Source organism: Callorhinus ursinus, unplaced genomic scaffold (genome assembly GCF_003265705.2).
Source record: "Callorhinus ursinus isolate GAN/ISIS: 27379988/994484 unplaced genomic scaffold, GSC_fseal_2.0 scaffold6, whole genome shotgun sequence".
NCBI classification, from domain to species: Eukaryota; Metazoa; Chordata; class Mammalia; order Carnivora; family Otariidae; genus Callorhinus; species Callorhinus ursinus.
Window position 1 is genome coordinate 27,922,999 of NW_027397068.1, and position 23,703 is coordinate 27,946,701.

General features: G+C 49.4%; 1 protein-coding gene across 1 annotated transcript; it reads left to right on the plus strand.

Moving 5' to 3' along the window:
• Positions 1-387: 387 nt before the first annotated feature.
• NR2E1 (nuclear receptor subfamily 2 group E member 1) lies at positions 388-21,649 on the plus strand. Its single transcript, XM_073893741.1, has 9 exons — positions 388-1,132; positions 5,820-5,965; positions 9,206-9,293; positions 10,885-11,120; positions 12,445-12,591; positions 14,744-14,840; positions 15,228-15,377; positions 15,629-15,734; positions 19,990-21,649. Exons 1-9 carry the CDS (start codon positions 1,108-1,110, stop codon positions 20,150-20,152), a joined length of 1,158 nt encoding a protein of 385 aa, XP_073749842.1. The 5' UTR covers positions 388-1,107; the 3' UTR covers positions 20,153-21,649.
• The last annotated feature ends 2,054 nt before the right edge of the window (positions 21,650-23,703 follow it).

A 23,703-nucleotide genomic window follows, 5' to 3' on the forward strand; every position in this document is an offset into this window, starting at 1 on the left:
CACAGCCACCCAGTTTCTTCCACGAATCTGTCTGGCGCTCTGGAGAAAAGGGGGAGAGCGTTTTGAGAATGCTCCATCTCCCCTCCCCTTCCCTCTTGCCATGAAATATAATAATTCATTTTTATTACAAGAGCAGCACCGTCCTCACCATCACGCACGCACAGAGCCACAGTCCCATATTCACACTCTAACTCGTCAGCTCCGACAGCGCCTGCATTTTCTTTCGGAGCCGCTTGGAGGTTCATTAATATCATTAGCATTTAACCCCCTCCCTCTTCCCCCTCCCCTCCCCGCACATGGCTGACGTCAGACCCCGCCAGGAGTTGGGGGAAAAGCTAAGTGGGCCAGGGACGCCCTATTCCCCTCCCCGCGGCTGCCTGTCAGAGCGCTTCTGGAGATATTACTGGGGACCCAGCCCGCAGCGACAAGCACAAAGTCACGGGGTAATGAACTTCGGGGACCCTTTGCCGCTCTGTGCGCGGCTTTCCCCGGAAACTGGGACCTGGCCGCCTGTTCCCTCGGAAGACTTCCCGGCAATCTAGTTTCCCACTCCGCTCTCAGGTTTGGGCAGCGCGGAGCCCATCTGCCTGAGACCGCGGTTGTGTTTTCCTTCTTTCCTTAAAAGAGCAGCGGTCTGTAGAGATCTGGCCACACTCCGCATGCCTAATGTAGGAGAAATTGAAGACTGAGAGACAGGAATGGGGAAAGAGAGGGATTTTGTCCTTTTTGCTCCATAGGAAGACCATTTTCGTGTCTCCATCTCTGTCCTTCACTATTCCTCTCTTGCTGTCCTCTTCCCTTCTTCCTCGATCCGCCTGTCCTCTCTCCGTTTGTCTGTCCATGCGTGTGTCCGTACCAAGCAACATTCCCAGCAGCTGCGGTTTTGCAAGAGCGGGGGAGAAACTTGAGGATGCTTAAATTCCCACCGTGGAACGAATTCTGAGCGCCCGGGGAGCAGCGCAGCGCGCAACCGACACCCACCTGTCCGGCCCGGGAGCCTGCAGCCTGGAGGGCGGCTGGAGAACGGCGGCGCCCGGCGGCGAGGCGGGCGCTGCCGGCCGGGACTCGGGCAGCGCCCACCAACCGCTCCGGCCCGGGACAGCCAGCATGAGCAAGCCGGCCGGATCAACAAGTGGGTACCTTTGGGGCCGCCGCGGGGCTCAGGAGCGCAGCCTGGGGCGGGCGGGAGGGGAGGCCGGGGAGTCCTGCCCTGAGCGCTGCAGCTCCGAGCCCGGGAAAGGGACTCCGGCGGCGAGTGCGCTTTGGCCCAGCTCCTCATAGACCGTGAGTCGGGATGTTTCGTGGTGAGGGAAGAATTTCGTTACCTCTGGATTGCTTGATTCCCCCTGCCCGCCACCCCCCGCCCTGGTATGGTGGGAAGGTTGAGACCCATGCTGCCCACCAGTCCCGCGAGTTGTCTCCGCTTGGCCGCCAGGTGCGGGGCGGGGGGGGGCGACGGGGGCGGGAACTAGGCCGCAGCTCCAGGCGGCAGCACAATAACACGCTCGCTCAAAACTCCGAGCTCCAGCGCGCAAAAGCAACTCTGCGCAAAGCGGATTTGAATGGAATGCTTTGCACCCCGTTTCTAGCTATTTCAAATAATCCTGCAAACTGGGAAGCAGAAACAATTTAAAAGTCACATTTTCCTTAATCCTAAATCCGCGTAGGTCATAACTGGGGAATTTAAAGTATGGCGAACCGCTCTAGCAAAGAGGGGACCAAATCCCTAATCCCAAGGATTTTTCGAGCGGGAGCTCGGCCGAGGCAGGAGTGTGCGGCCTGTTCCCTTCGCGCGCTCCTCTCCTTCCTCAAACTTGCCTAGCTGGGGGCTCCCCTCCAGGATGGAGAGCCGCGGCTGATGTCTAACTGCCCCTAGACGCCAGAGTGTGGGGCTAAGTGTGTGTGCGAGGGCATCTTCGGGCCCAGTGCCAGCGGAACCCGAGAATGTGGAGGCCCGAGCCCGCGTAGGGCGGGCGTTGTCGCAAGGCTCGGATCTCCCCGGGGCATGTCAGTTCTCGCCTTCCGGCCCGGAGCTGCCTTTTCCGGGGGCCCAAGGCTGGGGGTGGCCCCTGTCGCAGTCCCCACGTCCTGGAGTTCTCAAACCGCCCTTGTTGCCTTCGCCCATAGCATTTGGGGCACTCCGTGTTTTCCTCAAACGCCCCCTCCCCTCACTCGCCCTCATTGTCCCGAGTCTTTGAAAGTTGGGAGAATCCAAGATACTTCTGAGGACTGATGATGAAGTCCCACTTAAGAGGGAAGGAATTTACTTTAAACGGTTGCTTTGGTTTGGGTGTTACCATTTTTAAAATTGAAGTAAAGTGAACGTGAACAAAAAGAGAAAAGGAGAAATGTTTAAACTAGGGCAGGGGGAAGAAAGAAGGAAACTTTGCAGCAGCCCAAATCCGAGCAGAGCCTTGCAGAGGCCTGGCGTTTCCAGTTAGCCTCGGGCCTACGCTGGCCGTGGCTGCTCTCCTCTCAGGGAAGCGAGGTGGGCTCGCTTTTCGTGGCCCACGTTCTGGCGTGTGAGGTCCTTCCTAGAGGCGCAGAAGGAAACCGTTTCTGCTGCATTCCGAGCCTCTATTGCAAAAACCAGAGCCCGCGGGCTTTGGCAGGCCTCCTTGCTACCTCGCCCTGTGACAGGCCCTCGCCTCCTTTCCTAGAAGTAAGGAGCCTCAGACTTGTTCGTCCACTTGCGGTGTGGAGTCGCCGGGGTTGGTGTGTGTTGGGGGGAGCTTGAAAAGACGAGGCCTTGGAATAGAGGGAAGGGACAGGCGCGCGGCTCGCTTCGCTGGGGGCCGTACCCGCGTCTGGTGGACTGGGACTCAGGCAAACCATCCGGACTCAGGAAAAAAAAAGGCCGAGTGACATGCTGGGGAAATTTGGGCGCTCTCCAACTTCCCAAGAGCCTGAGTTCGGCCTCGGAAGCCTGAGACCCATGGCAGGTTCGGCCGCCGCCGGGGAAGTTCCTCAGGCCCGCAGGAAGGCAGCCCCCTCCCGCGGCGCCGCTGCATCCCGGCCTTCTCCAGACAGGTGGCGGCAGCCGGGCCGAAAACTGCGGCCCTCGGGCACCGGGCGGCGAGGAGGTCGGCGCGCAGCGGGCGAGGTCAGGACCGAGCCGGGCGGCGAGGTCTGCAGCCCCCGCCTCGCTCGGTTTCGCACAGCTGGAGGGCAGAGCGATGTCACCCGGGAGCCCCGCCTGGGTGGTAACAAGACCCCGGCCAGTCACCCCTGCAGCCCAGACTAACTTCTTTCAACAGCCTCTGATGGTAATTACAGTAATCGAAGCTGCCATATATCTTTAGGCAATTATGACACACAAAAAGCCCCGAGGGGACCCCCTGGCGAGGGAAGTTAAGAACGGTTTTCCAGCCTCAGGAAACTCCCGCTTGCCTCACGTCGGAGCTCGCTCGGTTTGCTAAATGAGAGGAGCTTTGCAACGGGGTCAACCAGCTTGTCTGGTGACCCCAAGTCACCTTAACGTGGCTGGGTGGCGGAGTCTGAGGCGCAGACCCGCTCTGCCCCGGAATTTTCGCGTCCCTCCCTCCTGTCCCCCGCCCCAGGCAAGTCGGCCGGCCTCTAATCTGCCCCGGGAGCCGAGGCCCCGGAGGTCTGCGCCGAGGCAGGACCCACCCGCAGCTGTGGCGGCCCCTCCGGGCGACTGTCGAGGAGCCCCGACCCCCGCCCCCAGCTGGAGAGCGGTCACCCACCCCGCACCGGTCCTCCCTGCGCCCCATGGGGTTCTCCAGAGATGTGGTGTGTCCCTGTCCTCCTGTCTGGATGGGAAGTGTGTGTGTGGGGGGGGGGGAGAGAAACACCACAACTGGTGCTTCTGCGCCCTCATCTTGGCATCATCAAAAGTGCCACCGGAAAGAGGACAGCTGGGGCGACAGGATTGTTGAATCCCAAACATGGACCCCAGCTCAGCCAGAGGGCGCGTGTCATGCTGGGAAGGATGGTTGCAAAATAAGGAAACCAAGTTTACTGTTTGCAGCGTGAGTGTGCTGCAGCTGAGCTCAAGTCCCCGGCTGCTGGGTGCCTGTGAGTTCCCATGGGCCCAGCGACAGGCCCAGGGGGGAGAGGGACAAGCCCCGCTGTGGCTTCGCCTGGCTCTCTCCAGCCACTTCCTCCCCCCACCCCAGCACAACCTTTCCTCCCACCCTGCAGGAAAGGGAGCGCCGAGGCGGTGGTCGCCGTGCCGCGCGCCTCCCCCACCGGCCTTTGTCGCCGTCTGAATTCCCATGCTACTCTTTTTGACGGGTCACTGGTGGCTCTATAGGCAGGTGCTATGGCGGGGTTGTAATTACCCCGGCCGAGCTTGGTCGTTACCGAACCCCCACCCCCACCCAGGCCGCTGGGCTCTCCATGCCCCCCTCCTTCCCGGCCCCCAGCAGCTCCTCCAGGGCCTTGCTGAAGGAATCGCGCCCGCCAGGACGCCTCGGAATCCACGAGCAAATTTCCACTTCTGAGACCTCGGGGCCCTCCCCACGTGGTGCCCTGGCCTCCTCTATTCCCCTGGCCGGGGGGTTCTGACTCGCCTCCCTGCACCCCAGCCTGATAGCGCTCCCCAACCTGAGTGCTCCGGGCAGCAACAGTCCAGCTTCACAGAGACGGAGGCCTTCCGGGCCCAGACTGGAGGCCTTGGGTGGAGTCGCAACGGGAAAATTTAATGTAAAGAGGTTAATTATTACTACCATCATTACTATTATCAAAGTGTGGCCACTTTAATACTTTGTGAGAGGAAAGATTTCTAAGTCCCTATCGCTTCAGGCTGGTTGGACTCTTGAACCTTAGAGAAAAGAGTTCCCTCCCTCCTGAATTTTGGAATACCACCCTCTCCCTAACGTTCCTCCGAGGTCCGAAGCCACCCCAGGCTTGAGGGGATTCCAAGAAAAGTTCTCCTAAGCCAGGCGACCGTCGAGGCCAATAGGGGTGGAGGGCAGACCAGAGAAACCAGCTAGCTCCTTTAAAATATCAGCCTCCCACAGCGGAGGAAAAACAGGCAGGCAGGGACCCACCCGACCCGCGATCTGGTGTGAGGAGGTGGGTCTCAGAGGAAGAACTTGGGGAGTGGAGGGGGTAGGGCCGGGTGGCTGTCCCGCGCTAACCTGCGAAGGAACCGCGCACGCGCCGCTCTCTCCTTTGCCCAGCCCGGTGCTAGTTACTTTGGGGGGGAAATGCTTTTTTCCCTAAAAGAAATAATTTCTCAAAAGCGATCCACTAAGCATTTTTTAAAATAGGTAAAGCGAAAGTTGGGCAATTACCACTACCCTTATTATCATTAATAATCCTGGTATTAGCATTACAATAATAATCCTAATAATAACAACCGCCCGGCAGCTCAGAGAAAACTCGATTGCCTTCCAGCTGCCATCCCCGGTTCCAGCCGTGTTTGTTTTTCTTCTTTCCCCTTTTACATTTCAAGTTTGTCTCCTCGCGCGCTAACAACTTTCTCTGTTAAATGCGAGAGCGGGGGAGGGAGGCGGCCAAACTTTCCGCGGAGCAGAAAGGCAGCGGCGGGCCGTGCTGCCGCCCCGGCCTGCTGTAATCTTTTATTCCAAAATGGGTCTCGGCGATTAGAAGAGACCCAAATACATGTAGCGGTGCATGAATAATGCTCATTGTAGGAAACTGACACTTGCTCAAGGAAAAAAAGTTTGGCTATAAAATCACTTCATTATTTGCTTTTACCGCAGCTTCAGTGCTAATCCCTTCAGAGGTCAGATTGCTTAGCATCTCTCTCTCCCGCTCCCCCTTGCCTCCCTCTTCTCCGCCCTCCCTGTCGTCCCTTCCCCCCTTGCCTGTCTTTCCTGCCATTGCAGGCCGTATTTTAGATATCCCCTGTAAAGTGTGCGGCGACCGCAGCTCGGGGAAACACTACGGGGTCTACGCCTGCGACGGCTGCTCGGGGTTTTTCAAACGGAGTATCCGAAGGAACAGGACGTATGTCTGCAAATCCGGAAACCAGGTACCTCGGCCAGGGCCGCGCGGCCGGCTCCCCTTCGCCGCCTCCCCCTCCTTTGTTTGTGCCCAGGCCTCCTCCGAGTTTCCAAGCTGCTGAGGAGAGACCGAGCCCTGACCTCTCCCTTCCTCTCCCCTCCTTCCCGCCTCAGCTCTCGGAGGCCCTTCCGCGTGGGAAAGGCGGGAAGAGGTAAGGGAAGATACAGGAGTGTGCAGGGGGGAATCTGAAATCCGGGCTCCTCCCTGCACACACACACCCCCCACCCCGCTTTTTGTAATTCTCTCCCAGACTTTGACACTGGGTATGGCCCTCACCCAGCTGCTTTAGAGCCAGCCCAGGGGGCCTAAGGAACTTTAGAGTCTAAACCACACGTTGCAAGCTGGAGGAAAGGCTACGTTGTGTTGCCCGCACCCTACCCCGCTCCCCCGCTCTGAGCAGCAGCCCCAGCTCGGTGCCTTGACCCCTGCCTGCCGTGGCAGAAGTAAAAGGCACAAGGCGTCCCAGGCAAGGCTGCCACCCAAGGTGAGTGTGGCCATCTGGAGCACAGGACTTGCTGTGTGAAGGGCTTTGTCCTTTCAACCTCGGAGAAGCAGGACTGCACTGGAAGTGAGCAGTGGAGCTTCGGCTTCCATGAGGCTTTAACTGGGCCTTGTCAGGAAAGGGCAGAGTGGGCAAGAAGAGAAGGCTCTCAAGGAAGGGGTGGCTGAGATCCTCTCCAAGCCTCCCATATCTTCTCTTCCTCCGTTTAGAAGATGTGCCTGGTTGGTTGTGTTTTGGTCTTGAGCAGGCAGAATGATCTCAAAAAGACAAGGGAGTTTAGAGCACGGGCTGAGAGTGAGCCAAAGCTTCCAGAAAGAAAAAGTAGGACCCCCTGACTCAGTTTCCAGCTCAGTAATGGGATCATTTTAGGGAGACCAGTCTTTTGGTACCACACTGCCTTTTCCTAGGTCAGGCACACACACTCTCAGCACAGAGCTACCACCTTGACTCCCAAGAAGACCCTGGAGAGTGTATTAGTCAGAAGTCATCCCTTGGTAACCAAAATGGTAAAACATCTTCACTAATTAATATTTATATATGATATACATATACACACACATATTGTCTGGAGCTAGCGAATTATTCTTTTTTCTAAAGCTATGTCTGCTCATATCAATTTCCAATAGATTTGGATTATCAACAAAAATAAGAAGATACTTACATTTGGATAAGTTATTTTGAACTCCAGCCCTGGTTCCTGTTTAATTGGGTACCCAGCTCTGTATCAGTTTCTAGATCACCATATGGACACATCACATTATACACATGCAGGACTGTATCCCGACAGCCCCGCAGGAATGGAGTATTGCTGTGGGTCATCAGATTTGAGCAGGCTTCTACTTAAATTACCTTTTAATGTTATGCAATGCACAGAATTAGGGAATCAAAATCTCAGATGTGATGCTTGATATTTTCAAAGGGGTTGGCTATCAATTCGAACATATTGATATCAGTCCAAGTCCTTGTAAAGGACTGATAATAGACTCATCAGGCTTGGTGTCCTCTCCTTGCAGAGAGAATAAATGGGCTGAGCTCAAGCACTCATCTTTCTCTCAAGCTTCAGATATTTATATACATGTGATCTGATTTGAAGACACTCCTAAGAACAAGTGAAGGCTTCCATTTTGCATTAGCTTGTTTATCAGAACACTAGGAAGATAATCATATGAAGATAGACATACGATTGCGTTTAATAACAAGTTCTTTAACCCTCTTTACATTCAGCTATTACACTGGCCAGCAAAGATGCCCTGAAGAATTCATTTAGAAAGCAAAAATTATTTCTAGATAAACAATATTCCAATTTATTATCAACAGTAATGAGGACATATAGAAATTGTTACGAACCTCTGCCCTGCCTTTATTTTAAATACCTCAACATATTTTAAATCAGAAGGGTGGGATCTCATTTAAAAAATGTATTCAGGTGTGTAATCTTTTCCTAAAGGTTATTTCAGAAAATGTGCCTACCCCAAATTCACAGTATGTGAATTTTTTAGATTATGAAGGAAAATAAAAATACATTTATTTTTTTCTCTTTATCCCTACAGTACTTGTAACAGTTGCAAGTCATACAAATATAGGAGAGCACGAAACTTCTTAGATATTTTTGGTGTATAAAATGCATATGTAGATATGACTCTTTATGTATCTATGTATATGTTCCTTCAGGAATAACACCAACACTGAATGAATTCCATAAGAAATTTTCTCTGTAAATTTCTTCTTCTAATAGCCAATATCTTTCCAGAAAATTGCATTAGGTAGAACATTTTTTCTCGTGCATCTCAAATAAATATTTCTAAGGCAGTAATTAGCTCTTCTTTTCCAGTTATCATGCCAATATTCTCAGTCCATATTATCATTTTGTCAGACAGTCCATCACATTATCTTCCTGGTCATATTTACATAATGGGCATTTCTAGATTTTGCCCAGGTCTTGGGCTCTTCCCTTCCCATCCTCACCTCTGTAGGCCTTGCCCTGCTAACCACTCTGGCTTCTGCCTCACCTTCCAGGAATGGCTGTGTTTCCATGAATCTGGGGCTAAGGCCAGTCTTTAAGACAACTTTAACCTGCTAGTTATAAGGATGGCTTCAAGTACAACACCAGGAGTGAGGAAACAAGAGAGTGAACAATAAATGGGAAATATGTATCCGACAAATAAATGCCCCCCCCCCCCGCCCCAAGTGACAGAAAGAAGTAGACTCGAGACCCGAAGGCGGAAAGAATAGTTGACGGGAGAGGGGCGTGGTGAGGATCCTGGCTGACAAGCCTGCTCCTAACTGAGCTCTGAAGCCTCCTCCTCTGGGGCCAGGTCGCTGTCTTCGGTCCTGAAAAGTCTCGTCCCTGTTCCACGACCTCCGAGCCTGGCGGAAGCTCCCCTCCAGAGCTTCTCCTCCCAACACGGCAGTCAGGCAAACCAGGCGCTTTGACCCTTCACTTGCATGGCGAAGGACTTTTCCTCCTTATCCACTTTCACAGGGTCAGGGGCTGTTCCTTTTGAAGGAGCCCCGGGGAATCCTGGCCCTCTCCCAACCTAGCCCTGCTCGTGCCCAAGGCCTCCGAGTTTCGCGGACCCAGGCTTGCAGCTCCGAGATCGGTGGCGGGGTCCCTTCCTGCCTCCACGTTTCCCCCGACCCGGTGCCGGCTTCGAGTCTCCAGTCTAAAGGCCCTGGGGCCCGCTGACCGCCTGCGCTCTGTTCCAGGGAGGCTGCCCGGTGGACAAGACGCACAGAAACCAGTGCAGGGCGTGTCGGCTGAAGAAGTGTTTGGAAGTCAACATGAACAAAGATGGTAATCAGTACAGCTTTTTATTTCTCTAATGTTGGTTGACTAGTAAGTAAATTATATGTACAGAAAATACATGGCACTCCAATGCATGTAAATCATCTCTGGAGCACTTCTTTCCAGATGCTGGGAATTGGCCTCGGACTTTCAGTCTTATCCTTCCGTCTCTCTGCATGAGCCCCCACCCCCACCCCCACCCCACTGAACTCTGGAGGTATGGTCCACACCCACATAGGAAACTTGCGCCCCACAAGCACCCCCACGAAGACAGCGCTCTCGGGACCCCGCTCTGCTGGGCACACACGTGCGCGGTACTTCCTGCTCCTCGTCCTAATACCTCTTCTCACCTCTCCTTGCAGCCCTTTTGTGGCCACCTCTAAGCCTGTTAGCCTTCCGCAGGATCTCGCTGTCGGGATAGTCTCCGAGGTTGGAGACTGTGGGGACTGGGAGACTGTGCTGGAGGAGGAAGGGCAGAGACACAAACACGCGGAATTTCGAGCCCGTGTTTGTTAATTCGTCAAGATTCCCAAACCAGGACGGCCACTGTGGCGATCTGGGCTTTTTCTCTCGGTTCTACAAAAAGGGGCTGGAGAGGCAGGGTGACGCCTGTGGGTGCCTCGGACACCCGACTTTCAGAAGGCTCTTAAACTCGTTCAACAAGAACTAGGGCATCAGATGCTTTTCGGGCGGAGAGCGCAGGCCGAGTGCGTGCCCAGTGGTGGCCTGGCGAGGGCGCCCCAGGCCTGGCCGGGGGCCGGGGTCATGGCCGGGAGGGAGGAATAGGGCCTCAGAACAGGATGCTGAGAGGGTTTGCCTTGGCCACGGTCCGGGCCGGGTGGCAGCTCCAGGAGGCACAGCGCCCGTTGGGGAGAGCTCCTTCCTCAGCGGCGCAGGAAGCAGGAGGGAACGTCCAACCTGTTGAACTTGTGTATTGACAAGTTGTCAAGCTCTGCGAGCGGAAGATTGCCCTGAATTAATTTGTTTGTTTAAACTGTTGGCGGTAATTGTCACATCTCCCCTGCCTTCCTCCAGCACACTCCAAGACGGGCTCTCCCTCGTTCCATCCCCCAGTGTGTCCCCGGCTAGGGTCCTTTTCTCCGGAGGCCCTCGGAGGCCAAACACCCTTTCCGCGGGGGGGTGGAGGTGGGGGGAGCCGGTTGGGCTGAGCGGGAAAAGTCTGTGTAGGGATGCAGTGCCTGGCTGGGCACAGTGCTCCCTCTCCCCTTTGTCAGTGACAGGGATACCCAACTACTCCCCCCCCCCCCCCCCCCCCCGTCCAGGGTCTCTCTCTGCGACCTCCCCTGGGTGGGGAAGAGCCCTGAACGCACAAGAGAACACACCTAGTCTTGCTGGAGGCTTGGCCATTATCGTGACACTTGGGGTCGGGCTCCCCTTCTCAGCCTCAGCTCTCTCATGCCTGCAGTGTTAAGAGTGAGATCGCAGAGCGTCCTCCGCCCACCCATCCCTGTCCCCCCCTCTCTTCACCTCTGAGTGACCTTGCCTGCCCAGACGGCGCGTTTGGCCCGGGAGCTCGGCAGCAGTTAAGTGTTGTCGAGTCTCTGATCCTGGGCATTCGTCCATCTGTCTGTCTCTGCAGCCGTGCAGCACGAGCGGGGGCCTCGGACGTCCACCATTCGCAAGCAGGTGGCCCTCTACTTCCGTGGACATAAGGAGGAGAATGGGGCGGCTGCGCACTTCCCCTCGGCCGCGCTCCCCGCGCCGGCGTTCTTCACCGCAGTCACGCAGCTCGAGCCCCATGGCTTGGAGCTGGCCGCTGTGTCCGCCACCCCGGAGCGGCAGACTCTCGTGAGCCTGGCTCAGCCCACGCCCAAGGTCCGTGCCCTTGCTGGACTCTAGGGAGTCTGGTGGCCAACTGAGGGCGGGTGTGGGGGGCACCCATCTCTCTGGAGCTAGGATGGGGTCAAGCCAAAGACAGAGCGACCTCGCGTGGTGCTCGGGGTCGGGCTCTGCAGGGAGCTGTCGGTCCCCCACTCTCCCCTGTTAAGCCGGGAGTGTTCAAATTTTAGTGGACAGTAGAGTCACTCTCTGAGCTGGCTACAACGTGGACTCCCTGGCCCATCCCCCATAGAGTCCCTTTCAGCAAGTTTGAGGTGGGGCCCAGGAATTCGCACCTTTAAACAATGCCCTGGTGTGGAGTCCCGGCTGAACTGAGGGGCAACCTCGGTATTTCCAGAGACCAGAAGAGCACTTCTGTTTTTAGGAGAAAGGAGTTGGCTGCAGCTGGCAGAGAAGAGTCCCTGTGTGGCAGATTGCAGGGATCTGTTTTTCTGGGGCAAGGCTGTGGGTCCCTAATGCAGCAACAACGGGTGGAGCTCACCTGTTAGGACAGTTTGAGGAAGCTGGCTTGGTCTTCCGCTCTCCCTTCACCCCCTTCTGAGATGCATGTATTTGTACCAGGATTGAGTCTCTATTGAGCAGGGCCACAGCCTGAACCACTTCAAAAGGCTGCCACCTAGGGACTACCTTCCAGGCTTCCAGCTGGTACCTACCCAAAGCACCCACTCCAGGCCGCGAAGGGGAGGGCCAGCTGCAGCCCCAAACTGCAGGGAAGCCAAACACCTGGGCACACGCACAAGCACAATATTTAATATTGCTTTCTTACCCTTGATGTGTATAATAAGCTTGGGAAAGTAGTGTTATGAATATGTTGTCAGTTATGAATGGGAATGCTCTGTGAATGATTAAGATGTCTAATTGAAATATTTCCATAATATACTAATCCTTTCTAAAAATACTCATATGCATATTTGTGTTTGGGATGCCTATTAATTTATACTTTTTTCACATCTATTTTTATTTACACAAATGCAAGCAGCTCTTGTCTAAATTGGGAGACAGGCCTGGCACTTGGCTCCGTCGGAGGAAAATTTGCTGCAGGGGATAGAAAAGCCAGATGCCCCTCTGGAAGGAACAGGTCCCCAAAGACTGGAAATGGGCCTTTCCCAGTGGTTATTATTTCTCAAATTCTATAGATATAGATGTTTGTTTTTTGTCTACCAGTGGCAACTGCATGTTGAAGCAGAACATCCAAATGCCTATCTCCTTCCCTATTCTAATTAGGAAATTAAAAGTTTGGCTCTTCCTGCAAAGCTGTGGTTTCCTCACTCCCTGGTGTTTCTCTTTCTTCCCCGCTCAGTACCCCCATGAAGTGAATGGGACCCCAATGTATCTGTATGAAGTGGCCACAGAGTCCGTGTGTGAATCAGCTGCCAGGCTTCTGTTTATGAGCATCAAGTGGGCTAAGAGTGTACCAGCTTTCTCCACACTATCTTTGCAGGACCAGGTATGACCAAGAGGGCACTGAGCTTTTGGGGAAGGGGACTGGGGAAAGAAAAAAAACCAACAGTGGTCAGCCTTATGAAACTGGAGGTCACCTGGATAAATCCTGAAGGCCAGGCATCCATTCTTAACAGCAACGAGGAAACAATTTTTATTAGCTTCCTACGATGGGTTCAAAATATCTAGCTATGGAATCCTTACTAAGAAAGGTAATTATGTTATTTCAGGAAGGTTGGATCTGGTCTATGAAAAACAAATATACAAAAACATTATCTCTCTCTCTTTTTTTAAGTTTAACTGAAACATCAAATTTAATCACAAATTTAAAAAATCTTAATGACATTTAAAATTGCTAATAAGACAATGTTTCTTAAGAATATGGGACCTGAGAGAAATAGGTGATGAGAGTATTTGCCTGTAAGATTTTCAGAGCTAGTCTCATTATTTTATGTTCACAGCTTTATATTTTCCATTGTGATACTCACGACCTTGACCACTAATTGATGAGCATGTTTGCTTATGGGGTGCATTGCACACCTCCTGCTGGCTAGGATCTCCCTTAATTCTTGATGTACTTTTAGAGATTTTGTAAACAAATGGACATTGTGCATAATTCTGTGGTTGTAAATGACAGTCAGAGGGAGAAAAAGTATATGCTGCTTAAAATTACATCATAACGAAGGCCAGAAATTTTGTTGTTAGGGATCTCAGAAATAACCTCTGCCAGAATTTTTCTAATCTTAAGGGAAAGAAAGAAAACGAAGGGTTCATAACCATTGGCCGTTACCAGTACATTCGTGAAAATTAATGACAAATTTCTCAAAAGGCTAATAAGTAGTTTTGGAAAGCAAGTGGCTTATATCTTTAGTTCATTTTATACCTAATTAAAGCATAATGGTGCCCTTTAATACTGAAGTATGTTTCCTACAGAGAGACCTAGCAATGTGCTCAAAACATTTAATCTTCTAGCATGGGATGTTCTTTTTTCCATAGCCTGGACTTTCAGACATGATCAGAATTAGACATTGTTTACCTTGCATTTTAAAGTATTATTTTCTGTACCTAATGCAATAAAACTATAAATAAAGCATTTTCAAAATTAAACCTTTTTGGTCTGATTGTGATTTTGGTTACAAGCCTTCACAATTCAGCTCTTAGCTCCCAGAAGGAAATACCTTCACATAAATCATCCAGAATTGACTGGTTTTTGAGAGATTTTTCAAAAACAGATTTTTTTCAAAATAGTTAGTTTCTATCTTTGACCAGGTTTGCTGGTTGACTCTAACCATTTGCTGTGTGTGTGCGTGCGTGTGTGTGTGCGTGTGTGTGTGTGCGCGCGCACATGTGTACTGGCTACTTTCTCTGAAAACCGGTATTTGTATACTCTTTAATACAAACAAAATTTACTTACTGTTTGCCACTTAGCCCTTCAGTGGAAACCCTTCAACAACAAGCAAACTGCAATGAAGTGGAATCCAGTATTTTAATTTGGAAAAGGAGCCAGATTTTCATTTTAAATATTCAGTAGCACATTTTATTAGAGTGAAAATGACAAGCACCTTGATGCTGTCCACTTATGAGTCTCAGAAAAATCAGGCAGTGAGATGAGGTAAACTCAGCAAAACCCGATTAACATAATTACACCCTGATTTCCCTGCATGCCTCTTGGGAATTAGTGATCTCTCTTTCTCTCTCTCTCTCTCTCTCCCAGCCCAGCCCCCCAACCCTCTAGGAAGATGGGGGCCCAGATCTGCACGCTTAGTCTGTAATCCTCAACCCTGATAATACCAGCATTTTATATGAAGGGGATCTGCCTGCTGAGCTGCTGGTGGCATTTCATAGAGCCTGGGTCTCTGGAGAAGTTTCTAGGTGGTCGGGAATGAATAGATGCAAGGCCAAGAAGGGTAAACCCTTTTCAAAGGAAGCAAAGTTTGGGGAATTGGAATGGCTGACTCTCAGATGCCTGTGCTTATCTCTAGGCACCTTTTCAAAAAGGAAAATATGGAAAATAAAGGAAAAGCTGGAATATTCAGAGGAAAAATTACCAAGACAGGCATTTAAAGCACTTTTTAAAATAATGGAAATTTACATATTGAAATTGTTTGTAAATTTATAAATTACACACTATATTATATTATACATCTATTGTACGACAGCTGATGCTTTTGGAAGATGCTTGGAGAGAACTGTTTGTTCTAGGAATAGCACAATGGGCCATTCCGGTTGATGCTAACACTCTACTGGCTGTATCTGGTAAGAATTGCACAATTTAATGACTTTGTTGTAGAAATTACCATAAAAATACATTACTGAAAAAAGAACAACATGTAAAGAATAACAAATTCCTGCTGAACAATAGAGTATACCTGTCACTTATAAATCTATATTTAAATGCAAATAATGTTGTTTTGTTGTATTCATGACTGCTTGCATTGTTATTTAAATGCAAATTACTGTGTTTGTCATCATCCAAGAGAAGATTTTACATTAACTTTCATACAATATAGCCAGTTTACAGGGAATCAGATATCTTAGCGTGACAATTGAATAGATATTGATATGCAGAATTCTGTCAAAAATCAATATTAAATCGTGAAAATGCCCTCATATTAGAGCATTTATTCCCTATTTCTATTCTAGGCATGAACGGTGACAACACAGATTCCCAGAAGCTGAACAAGATCATATCTGAAATACAAGCTTTACAAGAGGTGGTGGCCCGATTTAGACAACTCCGGTTAGATGCTACCGAATTTGCCTGTCTGAAATGCATCGTCACTTTCAAAGCTGGTAAACTGACGCAAACCCCCGCCTCCTCTCCTTCCCCAGGTTTGCCACCTCACTCACTCAGCCACCTCAGAGTCCAGACCGATAATTGCAAAAAGAGGGGATGTTTTTTAAGGGAGCTGATACTCTGGGCTGGCCCCGTTTTCCATGGTGGGGGTGCTACCTGTTCTGCTGGCCATCCATTTCCAGAGAGGTGCCTTCCCATCTGCATTTCCTGTGCTGCTTATCATAGTTTCCCCCGTCTTCGTTTCTAGTTCCTACACACAGTGGTTCTGAGCTGAGAAGTTTCCGGAATGCTGCCGCCATCGCAGCCCTTCAAGATGAGGCCCAGCTAACCCTCAACAGCTACATCCATACCAGGTGACTCCTGTTTGCCTTGACCGTGTACTTAAAAAAAATTGCTTCCATTGTGAATGTGTGAGCAGGCAGTAATAAGCCAGTTCGGACCCTGTGACTAATTACCCTGTTGCCCGCCAGTTAATATAGTTAGCATCTCACTTATCTCGCAGGGCGGGTGAGAGGAGCAGATCGGGTTCGATTATCAAAGCCAAAGCATTGCCAGACCCCGTATGGCTGGCCTGGCTGAACAAGTAGATCCATCAAAACATGTGGACACATTTGCATCATCCTTGAGAGGCCATCTCTAACCCCATGGTGACTGCTGTTTAGATTTGGTGACTGGTATCCATTGAGTTATTTTGAGTCATAGCATCCATCAGGCATCTTCTGGCCAAGCAGAGCCCATTGGCAGGGGCTGTTCTTGGCTCGTTGTAGAAACGCTCAGCCCCCGGGGCTCCAGCAGTGCTCCTCCTGGCCCACCAATGGACAAGTCCACCAAGAGGCATAGACTTTGTGATCTCATTTTCAGATGAAAAAAAGCAAGGCTCTTAAAGAGTAGTGGAACCCTGGGCGCCTGGGTGGCTCAGTTGGTTAGGCGACTGCCTTCGGCTCAGGTCATGATCCTGGAGTCCCCGGATCGAGTCCCACATCGGGCTCCCTGCTCAGCAGGGAGTCTGCTTCTCCCTCTGACCCTCCTCCCTCTCATGCTTTCTATCTCTCATTCTCTCTCTCTCTCTCAAATAAATTAATAAAATCTTAAAAAAAAAAAAAGAGTAGTGGAACCCTGCTAGCTTCCTAAGTTAGGATTGCAGCAGATCCGAGGTTAGAACAGAGTTGCTTAGTATTGTTTATTCTTAGATTGACCTGGAAAGGAAGCCCATGGAAACCTGTCTCCATCATCTCAACATCACCCACAGATATTGTGCTGGGAGTAACTAAATTGAGTGGGTAGAGGCAATTCATGCCTTCCTCACCTAAGGGGTGGGGGTGGGAGAAATCCCAAGTCAGTTGTATTCGTTGGGGGTGATACTGCTTCTGCTATGAATCTGCTTATTTCTGTTTTAAATCCTCTTTTGAAAACTAATGAATAAAACTGTTCCCTGTCCATGGAATATCACTGAAACTATGTTGAGTGATAGTGCCTGTGTACATGGCCTTCAAATTAAAGTGCTATGGTTTTACAATTTCAAATCCATGTTAAATTTCAGAATGTATAGTAAGCACTTAATATTTGCTCAGAATTATAAAAATGGAGCAGTACATAATTTGGGCACTTTTTGCCCACTAAAAACTAACTTGTATATCATGACTGACTCTGACATTTAAAGTCATTAAGGTATAAAGAACATTACACTGAGAAGAATATGATATCCACTTATTGATTCAGTCAAGCCTTTGCTGAGTACTCACTCCATGCAGGGCTCCTGGTGAGCATTGTGGGACACCAGAAAGAAGAAGACACTTCCCCCTTATCACTGAATGAAGTAGACAAAAGTGTTCATTCAGTTCAGACCAGCGAAGAGAGAAAAAGCAAAGTGGGGAGTGGGAGAGACGAATTCTAGTTGGTGAGGGAAAGTCTGGAAAGGCTGGGTGATGGAGGAGATAACATGTGAGCCGATCCTTGAATGCAGGCCTTCAGCAGGGGAGAAGGGCTGCGAGGAGAGCCAGCACAGGGACTGTGGTAGAGGCACTGGAGATGCCAGAGTCCAGGGAGGGGAGTCTGAGAGGGCAGGGCCCACCAGAAGTTTCTTCTAGGGTGACCTGAGAGAGTTCAACCACAAATTAACAGAAGTCTATTTTAGGAAAATGGCAAGTATACTACTTCTCCCCAGCCTCAAAACAAAGAAGTTACTCATTGAAGGAACACATTTGCTTTGACAAGGAATTTTTATCTCATGATATGAGCTATAGCTATAATTTAATTTTTTTAGAGAAGGGGGAGGGGCAGAGAGAGAGGGAGAGAGAGAATCCCAAGCAGGCTCCATGCTCCATCCCAAGACCCCGAGATCATGGCCTCAGCTGAAACCAAGAGTCGGACGCTCAACTGACTGAGCCACCCAGGCGCCCCTATAATTAATAAATTAGAAATTATTAATAAATTAATAAATTAGAGTCATACATAGGGCAAAACGGCATATGCCTTATTTCTTAGCTCCTTCAATCAGAGAACATTCTGCTCTAGCACTTTCCCGTCTAGAAAAATAAGATCTGAAATTGAAATGAAAAGTCAGTATTGCAAACTGAGCTAATTATACATTAATTGTTAAAATCGCGAACTCAGCTCTGTAGGCTACTTCTCTAATTATCTAGGACATAAGGAAAAGGCTAGGAATTGGCGTTTCACACAAACTGTATATTATAACTGAAGATCAAATACACAGATCTGTGACAGACACAGAACACTTATGCCTGAAAAGAAAACTTCCAGTTATTTATGCTAATGGATGAAATCAGGGACATAGATATTCTAAAAAATAATACTGAGTAGTTAGACTCTCTCTTTCTCTTTCTGCCTCACACACACACACACACACACACACACACACACACACACACACACACTGTTACTGTTTCTAGGTAGTACAGGACTCCACAAAGAGCAGACAATTCATTCTTGACTAACCAGTCCCTTCCCAACTAGGAAATAAAAGAAGTAGGTGAGTAGGTGAGTAGATAATCTACATGCAGAAAGTCAAGAGCTAATGGTATAGACCATTCTCCCAAATCCATCCTTTCTGGAAGTTACTATTTCCCACGGTGTTTGCTCACCGTGGGAAACCCAGCATGTTGTGTGAGTGCTATAGACACAGTGGAGGCCTCTCTAGGCAGCCACAGCCTCCCACCCACTGCAGGGTGCTTGCTTCTCGGCCTGACCCTGGGAAGGGAAACAGAGCTGTTGAAGAGAGTAAGGTAGAAGGGAGATGTAGGTCTTGGGATTACAAGGTCTGGTGGTCCTTGTCCATGGGTGATAAGGAAGTGGGGCAGCAAAAGAGCCAAACGGGGTCCTCAGAGGCCCAGAAAGACTTACCAGCCTAATATCAGGTTGAAGAGAGGGACTCCCAGGTGCCCAAAGCGAAGAGACAACCGTGACAATTGTTCCCCTAGATTCTATTTGCTGGGTGAAGTTACTGGTTAGTTAAACTCAGCATTCAGCTGAGTTTAACCCCCTAACTCCTCTGAAGGAGTTTTGATATCTGTCAGTTTCTAGCATGCTGTGGCTAGGGAGGGGTTAAACCTGGCTTACTTACAGACAGGTGCCCCAGGAGTGCAGTCTTCTGGGTGGTGTGCCGTAGAGGCAGGAGCCCTCCTTGTGAAATACATAGGTAGCTGATTGTAAAAAATTGACGGAGGGAGCATCTGGGCCACAGTGAGGTTACAGGCATCTAAGGGCAGCAGAAAATTGAACTTGCCCATCTGAGCACAGACGTATGTTGGGCATCAAGAGAGGAAATTGTTAAGCAATTTCTCACATCTTTAATTACATGCCAATTTCATTGACATGAAAGTTGGATGGCACTACCACCCAACAGAACTTAGTCTTTAATTTGCAGTGTAATAAGGACGGAATTATTCCTGAGAGTGACTAAGTATAATGCCTGAATAATAATTTGGAGAATGGCTTAGAAAAGGAATCCATTTTATTTGAGGGAACGAGCCTGAGGAAGGAGCCTTGCGAATCAGAAAACGTGGATGTTAGCACTACCTTTATCCTCAGCAGCGTGGTGATTTCCTACCCTGGCAGCCTTCAGTGTATTATCTGACCCAAACTTAGTCCCAGGTTTCTTAAAATTATTTTTCCGGGGCACCTGGGTGGCTCAGTCGGTTAAGCATCTGCCTTTGGCTCAGGTCATGATCCCGGGGTCCTGGGATCGAGCCCCCACATCAGGCTCCCTGCTCCGTGGGGAGCCTGCTTCTCCCCCTGCCTGCAGCTCCCCCTGCTTGTGCTCTCTCTCTCTCTCTCTCACCTCTCTCTCTCTCAAACAAATAAATAAAATCTTTAAAAAAAATTAAAATTACTTTTCCTCCAAACAAAATGCAAGCCCTTTGCTAATGTAGAGACAGTCACCACGTGATTCTGGCAGCATCATTTAGGCTCTTCATGCCTCGACTGTTCACCCTGCAGAGCAGGGCCCGAAGCGCCTGTGGGGGCCTCCGTTGCAGGGAGGGTGGGGCAGTAAAGAGGCCCAGCCAGGAAGAGGGTGTGCCTTCGAGTACGGGGTATGACTTAACAAGAGTAATGGGTCTTACCTTGCTTTCGCGGCTTCTCCTCTTCCAGATATCCCACGCAACCCTGTCGCTTTGGAAAACTCCTGTTGCTTTTGCCAGCTTTACGATCTATTAGTCCATCAACCATAGAAGAAGTGTTTTTCAAAAAAACCATTGGCAACGTGCCAATTACAAGACTGCTTTCAGATATGTACAAATCCAGTGATATCTAAGCTCCGAGTCCCCGCTTTTCAGGATGGGACAGTATCTGATGAACTTCGACCCACAGAGAACAAGCCTCAACTAACAAACCCTTCAAGGAAGCATAAACCTGGGAATGTGTAGCCTTCAGAAAAACATGCCAGTGGACACAAAACAGTTCCAGTTGCTTTGACCTGCTGCCTCCCCCAGGGTGGGGCAGCGGGGAAGGAAAGGGGGCATCACAGGACCACCCGAACAGAGAGAACTCCCTGCTGCCACGCCCTGGGAGGGGGGCCCCTGACTCAGGGGTTGCCGCAGGCCGTGCCATTCTGCCTCCTACCTGGAAGATCGGGCTGAACTCTCAAAAGCTGAACCATCAGTAGAACTTTCTTTTCCTTTTTAGCGTACGAAGTTGGGTAACCAAATAGAGCTCTGTGTATAACATCATACGGCAGCCTTCAGAACTATTTTACGTTGGAGAATTTATTTTAAAAAATAATGGTTAGGTTTTAAAGCAAAAGTTTTATCAAAAGTTTTTCTTCTATCGTAATACATCATGAAGTGGCCTTCAGGACTGAGTTAGTAAATGAAAGGTAGCTTATGCCGTGAGACTTGCTTTTTCTCTATTTTCTCTCCTTTCTCTTTCTTTTGTTCTTCTCCTTCTTCTTCCCCTCCTCCTCCTCCTCAATACCATAGGCCAGGCAACCTTGTCCAAGGAACTGGTGGACGAAAATGAGATTCTCACCAGGACTTCAGGTTGGATAACATCTCAAAAATAGAAGAGCTTTACTGAAAGAACACAAGTTGAGGGAGGATGAATAAAAACAGCAAAACCAAATAAAGTGGAGGTGAAGGATGAGGCAGATCGCTGTCCCGTTAACAAAGTGCTGAAACCAAAGGCGATGGGGGTCCAAACTCGTGTTTCAGCGAGTCACACCAGAGTAAACGAACAGAGACATGATGTCAGAAGGAACCACAGGGAGATGAAGGCTAAAATGTTTCTTGATTGATCCATTGCTAACAGCCTGAGACTCTTCAATGCCTTTCAGAAAACCGGTTTCTAGTAAAGCCTTGAACGCGCGCATGCACGCACACACACACACACACACACACACACACACACACCGTCCTACACTATAAGCTGCTCCTTTGGTATGAATCTATACTTATGGAAATGTAGAAACAACCATTTTAAAATAGCTGCTGTACTTTTCCCATTTTGATTTATTAGGTACTAGCACTGAGGAAAAATATTCAGCACTTGGACTATCATAGGATGAGTAAAACTTTTCTTGTACAAAGTGAATTAACTGATTTGTGAAGTTAAAAGGTTGTACTCATTGTATTTACAAAGAATAAAAATATATTGGATTTAAAGGAACTCTACCTGATTTCTTAGCCTCCCTCCCCAGCTGGCTCTTGCCTGCCAGCTACGAGGTGGCCGTGTCAGCTGGCGTAGAAACTGAAACTCAGAGCACTCCAGCTTGAAGAACTGAACCACAAAGGCAATTTCCTTTTTACAGTGAATCCCATTTGTAAAATGATGAATAAAGACATAAAACATAAGATTCTGTTCTCTGCAGTTCTCAAATGTAATTGCATCTGTTAGAAAAATTGCTGTGTGAAGAAGAAAGACGCCGATTAACAGAGTCTTCATTCACTCACTCCTCTAACTCTCTCACCACCATTTCAGTCCTGACCAGGAACTTGAAATCATTTAATGATCAAAAAGATAAAGTGTGAGGATTTGCATTGGTGAGTAAGATGTGGAAGGAGCAGTAGAAAGTGCTTTCAGAGGTTCCCAGCAAATCTCAGGGCACCGGCCCCACTGCCAGAGGCCAGTGGCGGAAATCAGAGGTGCCCAAGGCCAGGGGTGCCGTGGGTTCATCCTGGGAAGCAGCTCCAGCAAGAGTCTGGAGCAGAGCTACTAGCAACTCTTGGCTAATTTGACCTTAGAGATTGCATGTGTGGAAGGTCGACCAGGCAGGCACTCCTCTGCTGAGTCCACACAGAGGAGAAGTGAGTCTTAGAGAAAAGCAAGGTACTCAACAAGGTACTGCAACGTTCCTGGCAACACTGTTCATGTTTGACAATGAAAATGTCCACCAGTGGAGAATAGGTACCCCGTGGCATATACAGTATTATACATAAAGCCAACAGTTAGAGCGAGTAGACTCAAGCCGGTGTATTCAACAAGGGTCCATGTTGTGAAATACAGTGTGCGAGTGGGTGGGAAATGAATCACAGAGGCTGCATAGAGCTTGGTGTTTATGTAAAGCTTTACAGCTTACAAAACAAGACCAGATTATGTTTATAGATGCGTAAATATATCACAAACATTTAAAATAAACATGAGTAGGATAAACACCAACAGCATAATAGTGGTTACATTTGGGAACGTATGGGATTAGTGAAAGGTACCAAGAAGATGCTAAAATGGCTTATTTCATAAGACAAAAAAGAACCGGAAACAAATATGAGATCAGTGACAAGATTTGGTAAAGCTGAGCAAAGGGTCTAAGGCTATTCCTCCCTGTCTTGGTCAAGTTCTGCTTCAAGAATGCTAAATAACCCCCAAAGCTTACACCAGCGAACTTGAACTTCCTGCTCTGAACACTGCAGGTCCCTGGAGGCTCAGCTGGGCCTGGCTCCAGGCTGGAGTTGGGGTTCAAGCATGTTCGGTGTTTCTTCACTCTGGACTAGTGGCTTCCCGAAAGCTCCTTCTTTGCGTGGCAGAGCGCAGAAGTGCGAGGGTCTGAGCCAAACCACACAAACGCTTTTGAAGCTGCTGCTCGTGTCACATTTGGTCACTTTCCACTGGCCAAAGCCAGACAAGCCTGGCCAAACCCAACCTCCCCCGGGGCAGGGAAGCGTACTCCTCTCATGGAGGAGAGGGACAGAAGGGTATTGCCAACCTATAATAAAATTTATCACAATCATAGAATCTATTTTATTTATTTTTTTAAAGGTTTTTACTTACTTATTTGACAGAGAGAGACACAGTGAGAGAGGGAACACAAGCAGGGGAAGTGGGAGAGGGAGAAGCAGGCTTCCCGCTGAGCAGGGAGCCCGATGCGGGGCTCGATCCCAGGACCCTGGGATCATGACTTGAGCCAAAGGCAGATGCTTAACAACTGAGCCACCCAGGCGCCCCCATAGAATCTATTTTAATCCACTGAAAATAGTCTCAGTAAAGTTAAGAGGGAGTAAGTTTCCTGTGACCTATCCTAGAAGATATTCCCACTGGAACTGCCTGTTTGGGGCATCTCTGCCATGATAAGCATGAATCAAGGCTGGCTTTCAAAGTTTGAAAAAGCCCAGGATTAAAAACTCCGCAGCACTTTCTTCTGGGATTTGGGGATCTCTGCTGGCTGCAGCTTGGGTGCTCTAAGAACCTTTGTGCTTGCATGGATTTTAAGGCAGATACCCTCTATGGCTGGTGTTGGGGGGCTGGGGGTTGTGCCATAGTAGTCTTTGGATATACAAATTCAAGTTATACCATTCCCACATATGCAATTTGAATAAACAAACAAGAGAAGGTGGGCCTAGCCAAGTGATTACTGCAGCCAAAAACCAGTCTTCG